Source organism: Topomyia yanbarensis, chromosome 3, assembly GCF_030247195.1.
Source record: "Topomyia yanbarensis strain Yona2022 chromosome 3, ASM3024719v1, whole genome shotgun sequence".
Lineage (NCBI taxonomy): Eukaryota > Metazoa > Arthropoda > Insecta > Diptera > Culicidae > Topomyia > Topomyia yanbarensis.
Genome location: NC_080672.1, coordinates 60,552,637 through 60,560,105, shown reverse-complemented (window position 1 = coordinate 60,560,105; position 7,469 = coordinate 60,552,637). Strand labels below are relative to the sequence as shown.

Sequence of the window (7,469 nt, the reverse complement as noted above, 5' to 3'; positions counted from 1 at the left end):
TGGATTTAAATTTATTTGCTCGATGAAAGGATTACTGCGTTTTTTTTTGTTTCACTCTGGTCCTACTGTGTATCAAAGCAAAAACACTTTTATTGATGAGCTAGATCAAAGGTGTTCCGAACAGCTACACAACGGCCTTCAGCCAGCTAGAAAATATGGAGTGTGGAACCCGTGGAACCTCGCTCGTTTTGGTGTCGGATTTTTTGCCCGTTCTCCCATTTCAGCTGTGTATGGGAAAGTCGACATTCGTAGATGCGTGCGTGCGATAACATACTCGAGCGTGTCCGGACTTTGAATTTTATCCATAAATCTAACTTAATTTTATTGATGTATTTCATTCGCTACTTTGGTTTTCGACCTAGCGCATTTTTGGTGGAGATCAAATAGGTTCTAACTAAATGGGAGAAGGGGGGGGGGGAGTATTCTGTCGCATTCGAGTTAATTTTTAGTGGAAACATATTGTATCAGTCTCGGTAATTTTTACAGATGTTTAGATGAAGCTGATATGTTTCTTTTATGTTTCATCTGACTCGAAAACCAATCGGGTTTGACTAGTATGTGCAAATAAATATGTTAACCTTTTCGAATGTGTAACTTCTAACAAAAAACAAAAATTTCAGGCGAATCTGAAAGGATTTATTGCAATTATCCACAGTCCAAAAGCTTTGAAAAGTACACATCATGGCAACGCGACGAGTTTGTTATAGAAAAGCATTCAATCGGAATCAACCCCAATACGGTTTGTGGCTGTAGTGGTGGTCCTTAACGTAGACCGGCTGCTTCACATACACTGGATATGGCTTCTCAACGTGCACCGGATAGGGCTTGGCAACTTCGACGACCTCCTTATGGTAGACCGGCACATTCACTTTGACGGGATAAGGCACCGGGCGATCCACGGGCACATGAACCTTCTTCTCGACGTAGACAGGAACTTTCTTTTCAACGTAGACGGGAACCTGTTTCTCGACATGTACCGGAACGGGTACTTTAACAGCTACCGGGACATGCTTCTCGACTTCCACGGGGTATGGGACCGCAACGTTCTTCTGGACAGTTACGTGCTTGGTCACATGATGATCGGTCCAATCATCATGATGATTATCGTACAAGGACGGTTCTTCGTAGCCAAAATTATGACCGATTTCAACGAGCCCGCGCTTTTCCTTCTTGTCCGATTCGTCCACTGGTGCTCCGGCGGTAAGGGCAATTGCCACAGATAACAGAATGAAGAACTAAAAACATATCGAAAATTTCTCACATGTGATTTAAACAATCAATTCACTTTTACCTTCATTGTTGATGACACTCGGCTGGTTAGGCACTAATTGCTTCAACGGTTGTAAACGACTGATGCTTCACCGACTGGACAACGGTACGTTTTATAGATCTAGATGTGCATGGTGCAGAGTTCATCAATGATTCAACACCTTGAAGCTGAATTTTTATTTTCTTCGCTTGAAAAAGCCTACCAAGTCAAACAACGGGAAATCGGGTTTGATGCCATTAAGGTGAAGCTATCGAAATTTCATGGTTATATGATTTTCCCATCACCTAATAATAATTTTAATCAATTCAAGGTCAATTTTTGTGTTCATATGCTTCCTTGTTTGGTGCCAGTACAGTGTTTAGCCATAGTGACTCTTGCTCACTGGAATTTCGAGAAGGAATAAAATTATAAAGGAATGTTATTTCTCTAGTACAGTGAAAAAGGTGTCTATGTGAACTTAATGTTGATGAAACTTTCGAACATTCGACACTTTAGGTAGGTTGACATTAGTTTTGTTCAAATGGCTAAGTAGTCATCCGATCTATAACTTCCATCCTAGGATTCTACAAATACATTAGGTTTGTTCCAGTGCACGAAAGTTGCTCCGGAGCAAAAAATATTTGCTCCTTTTTACTCCAGTTTGCTACCAGAAGGAACGATTTTCTCCAGAGTACTTCCAGTTTCTCCTGGTTCTGGAACAAACCTAAATTAGTTTGTTCCAGCACCCGGAGAAACTGGAAGTACGTCGGAGAAAATCGTTCCTGTATTCTCTTCTTATCTTTTTTTCTTCTTGTAGCAAACTGGAGTAAAAAGGAGCAAATTTTTATTTTCGCGCCAAATCGTATTCCGATTTGGCAGCATCCTCTCAGATTTTAATAAAACTTTCTGTACATGAAGACTTTTTCAAAAAAAGCCACTTTGCATACTTTGTTTTTCCAAAAATGATCTAACCTGTCTTTTGAAAAGGGCCAAACTTTTTTTTACCATTTCTTTCAAATAGCTATAGTCTAAAAATGACATCCTACAAAAAAATGTAGGAATGATTTTTACAAAATTAGTCAAATTTTTCAATAAAAATATTGATCAAATTCTTCATTGACTCCTACATTGAAAAAAATCGATTTTAAAAATTTAAAGTCGATTTACAAAAAAAAAACCATTTTTATTTGGATGAAATTTTGTTCCAAGATAGGTAATTATGTTCCCTACCTACCACAAAAGTTCAAGTTGGGCACATTCAAGGAAAAAAAGTTATTTGAAAAAAAAATTTCCTTGTCCAAACTGAATTTTTTTTTCAGTGTATTTCTATAGAAAACTAAACCAATGTAAGTCATAATCATCTCAGAATCCAATAAACTCAGTTTGTGAGAAGATATTGTCTAATTTAGCAACTAAGATTATTTTTGTTAAGGGGTTAATACTTTTTCATTTTTCATGAAATCGAAATTTTTTTTACTTTATCTAAAAGTGCAACTCCTTGATAATATTTTCCCAAATTTTTATAGAGATCCGAGAAATAGATCGAAAGTTACAGCGCTTCCAACCGCGCTTCGTCTACCAAGAGCAGTAGTAATTTGTAATTTTAAACTCGATTATCTCGAAATGTCGTCTTACTAAAAATGGTTTTTCCGTGATCACGATTGCCGAAAAACTACTCAATCAATTTTCTTATTTTTTTTTCAATTGATCGTAATTAATTTTTCTCGTACTTTAACGATTCTTTTTTTATTTATAAATTTATGCTTCATGGATAAGAATTGTTTAATACAATTTTTAGAGCTTAAAACAGCGATTTTTTACTAAAAACGTTCTCGAATGCTGGAAAAAATATTATTTATCAACTAATCGTTAAGGTACGAGGAATACTCATATACTAATGCATTTTTTTGAATTTTGGGACTTTAGATGATCTATTGGTCTTCAATCGTGATCACTGCAAACTTCTTAAATAAAAAAGGGTTTCGGGGGAAAAGCCATATCTCCGCCAATTATCAATTTATTTTTATAACCTTATGCTTGTTTATTTAACTGAAAAATGTACTACCAAAATATTATAAGTATGATGTAATGAAATCATTGCTTTATTCCTTTACTTAAATTCAAACATTCTTGACATTTCTTTCATTTGAATTTTACATAATTATTTATTTATTTTTATATGTAACATTTGTCTTAGAACTATATTCATGCATGCTATTTTGTATTATTTCTATACAAGGAAAATATTTTTGGTTCATCTTCTGAATTAGAATACCCTTTCGTCTCTACTTTGCCACCAGGAATAGGTACAAAACTGTGGTATTTTTGAGTTTCAGATATTTTTTGGCGTTATTATACAGCTCTTCAAGTTCTTCTGACATTTTGTTATACTGTTCAGTGAATATGTAGCAGAAAATTAATTTTGTGTTTTTTTATCAGTTTGTTCAACGCCTAGTTATATAACTCTCGGGGAGTTGTTATGGTATTTGCATAGTCGCGAAACTGGTTCCTTTAGCCATTCGATTGAGAGTGCCACCAATAGCATCACAGGGTCCTTTTCCATGGGATACTGCAACAAAATACCATCCTGCGCTTAACTCATACTTTGACTGGAGTCTACACAAGCTTGTGAAGTTTTGCTTATTTTTGTATTGTGCTACTGCTCCATCAGACATAAAATAAATTTTAGAAAAGTTTGTCAATTGTTTCATGAAATTTATCAGTTTTGAGAGGAACACATGAACTGCAGTCTTCAAGTCTTCCTTTCTTCCAGTTTTTCGATCTTCCAATCTTCCAGTCTTCATTCAAGTTTGTTATGAATATACACCAAATTCGTTACTGATACTTTTTGCATGTATCAGGCAACTAGCAACTGGGAAAATGGATCATATGATTATGACTTTCATTGGTTTAGTTTTCGATAAAAATACACTGAAAAAAAATTCAGTTTGAACAAGGAAAAGTTTTTTCAAATAATATTTTTTCCTTGAAAGTGCCCAACTTCAACTTTTGACGGTAGGTAGGGAACTTAACTACCTATCTTGGAACAAAATTTCATCCAAATAAAGAATGGTTTTTTTTAAATCGACTTTAAATTTTTAAAATCGTTTTTTTTTTTCAGTGTAGGAACGAAGAATTTGATCAATATTTTTATTCGAAAATTTGACTAATTTTGTAAAAATCATTCCCACAACATTTTTTTGTAGGACTTGTCATTTTTTTTTTCAATTTGTTTATTTGATAAGGCAGGTTTGCGTTAGCTTAAAGGTGCCAATTTTGTTTTGTTTTACATTTTAAATTACTTAAAACTAGGGGATTACATATTGATTTTTGAAATTCGTAAGATTTGGGGGTCATTTAGTTTTATGGCAATATGGTTTGACTTTTTTAGCAATGAGATTATTGGAGCAAATAATGTTTAACTAAGGGGGAAATTTATATTTTTACGACTATCTTAAAAGTAGAAATAATTAGAGGGCGTGATTAAATTTTGTAAAGATTCGGAGACATTAATTAGAGTTATTTTATGTGGTAGTAGAGTTGGGCATTTTCAACGAGATCATATATTATAATAGTTAAAACTAGAAAAGGCAAGAAGAGCTAAATGCTTCATGAAGATATTGGAGGGGGGGGAGGGGTGTTACTTCTGTCTATAAGAGTCAGGGGAAGTAGGGTGGACAAACATGGCAGGGGGAGAACATTATTTCAGTTTCAGACTTCGGGAGATCAACGGATAGATTACAGAATCAGGGTGGCCTTCATCAGGAAGAATCATGTACTGGGACGCCGGGTGGTCGTTCTCAAGATGGCAGGGGTTTCTCCAGACGATTTCGTAGTGCGGCTCAGATGTTGATCGGCTACATTTCGAGTTGTGCGTGTGATGTTCGTGCTTTAGGTCCCGTGTTTGTTGACTCATTCGACAGGGATGTTTTGTGTCGCCTTGGAGTCGCATCAAACCATCGTGGGTGTATGGTACAGGTGGAAGAGAGCGTTTCTGAGAATGATAAGGAAAAGGGGCAGTTAAAGTTGGATATTGATGGTTTTTATGAAGGTGTATATAAGGGACATATAGAGGACATCGCGGCTTGCCAACACATCTCGAACCGGGACGTTGGGTGGTCTTCCTCGGGCCCGGAGGGTGTCCATAAGCCGAGACCTGGCGGAACTGTACTCGGTGCACGCCCAGACTATGTGCTCTATATCGTGATAACCGTCGCCACAAGCGCAGATACCACTCTCCACGAGCCCAATACGTCGGAGATGTGCATCCAGCGTGTAATGGTTCGCCATGAGTCGGGACATCACACGAATGAAGTCACGACCCACATCCATCCCCTTGAACCAAGGTTTCGTCGATACCTTAGGGACTATCGAATGTAGCCACCTTCCTAGCTCCCCATTGCTCCACGAGGTTTGCCAACTTTCGAGGGTTCTCTGATGAGTAATACTGAAAAATTCGTGGAAGCAAATTGGTCTTTCAAAAACGTCACCTTCAATGGCACACATCTTAGCTAAGGGGTCCGCTTTCTCATTGCCCGGAATGGAGCAATGAGAAGGGACCCACACCAAGGTAATCTGGAAAGATTTGTCAGATAAAGCACTCAGTAGCTCCCGTATTTTCCCCAAAAAATACGAGGAATGCTTTCCATGTTTCATCGAGCGAATAGCGTCAATAGAACTCAGACTATCCGAGACGATGAAGTAATGGTCTGCGGGTAATGTGTCAATGACTCCAAGGGTATACTGAATAGCAGCTAGTTCTGCGGCGTAAACTGAAGCAGGGTCACTGAGTTTGTAGGAGGCGGTGAACTTTTGATTGAAAATACCGAAGCCAGTGGACCCTTCGAGGTTTGATCCGTCGGTATAAAACATCTTAGAACAGTCGACTTCTCGGAATTTATTATAAAAAATATTTGGAACCACTTGTGGGCGTATGTGGTCCGGAATTCCAATAATCTCATCTTTCATGGATGTGTCGAAGAAAACAGTAGATTCAGAAGTATTTATGAAATGCACACGGTTGGGATTGTAAGAAGAAGGATTAATATTTTGCGCCATGTAGTCAAAGTACAGGGACATGAAACGGGTCTGAGAATTGAGCTCAACAAGCCTTTCGAAATTTTCAATCACCAACGGGTTCAAAATATCGCATCGAATGAGCAATCGATATGAGAGTTCCCAAAATCGATTTTTCAGCGGGAGAACGCCCGACAGGACTTCGAGACTCATCGTATGGGTCGACTGCATGCACCCTAAGGCGATACGCAAACAACGATACTGAATTCTTTCGAGTTTGATGAAATGTATGTTCGCGGCGGATCGAAAGCAGAAGCATCCGTATTCCAGTACCGACAGTATCGTTGTTTGATGCAACCTAATTAGGTCTCCTGGGTGGGCACCCCACCACGTTCCGGTTATTGTACGAAGAAAGTTGATCCTTTGTTGGCATTTCTGTTTCAGATACCGAATATGGCATCCCCAAGTACCTTTCGAGTCGAACCAGACCCCTAGATATTTTACTGTGAAGACCTGAGCTATAGTTTGACCCATTAATAGAAGCTGTAGTTGTGCTGGTTGACGCTTCCTAGAAAATACAACTAGCTCAGTTTTCTCCGTGGAGAATTCGATACCCAGCTTAATAGCCCATGCAGACAAATTGTCCAAGGTATTCTGTAATGGTCCTTGTAGATCGACAGCTTTGGGTCCCGTAACAGACACCACGCCATCGTCTGCAAGTTGTCTTAACGTGCAGGAATTGTCAAGACATTCATCAATATCGTTGACGTAGAAATTGTATAACAGGGGGCTTAGACATGAGCCCTGGGGAAGGCCCATGTAGCTAAATCGTGATGTCGATAAGTCACCATGCGAAAAATGCATGTGCTTTTCCGACAACAAGTTTAGTAAAAAGTTGTTTAAAGTCGCTGAAAGACCATGCAGCTTCTCTGAAAGAATGTTGATCGAAACTGAATCAAAAGCCCCCTTTATATCTAGGAACACTGATGCCATCTGCTCTTTACTAGCATAGGCCATTTGAATTTCGGTTGAGAGCAACGCAAGGCAATCGTTCGTCCCTTTGCCTTTGCGAAAGCCAAATTGTGTATTTGACAGTAAGCCATTTGCTTCGACCCAATTGTCGAGGCGGGATAGGATCATTTTCTCGAACAACTTCCGGATGCAAGATAGCATTGCGATCGGTCGATACGAATTGTGGTCGGAG

General features: G+C 38.4%; 1 protein-coding gene across 1 annotated transcript; it reads right to left on the bottom strand.

Moving 5' to 3' along the window:
* Positions 1-696: 696 nt before the first annotated feature.
* LOC131693848 (uncharacterized) lies at positions 697-1,606 on the bottom strand. The gene is made up of 2 exons (XM_058982047.1): positions 1,292-1,606; positions 697-1,235 (listed from the first exon to the last, which is right to left on the bottom strand). Exons 1-2 carry the CDS (start codon positions 1,295-1,297, stop codon positions 726-728), a joined length of 516 nt encoding a protein of 171 aa, XP_058838030.1. The 5' UTR covers positions 1,298-1,606; the 3' UTR covers positions 697-725.
* Between the last annotated feature and the right edge of the window lie 5,863 nt (positions 1,607-7,469).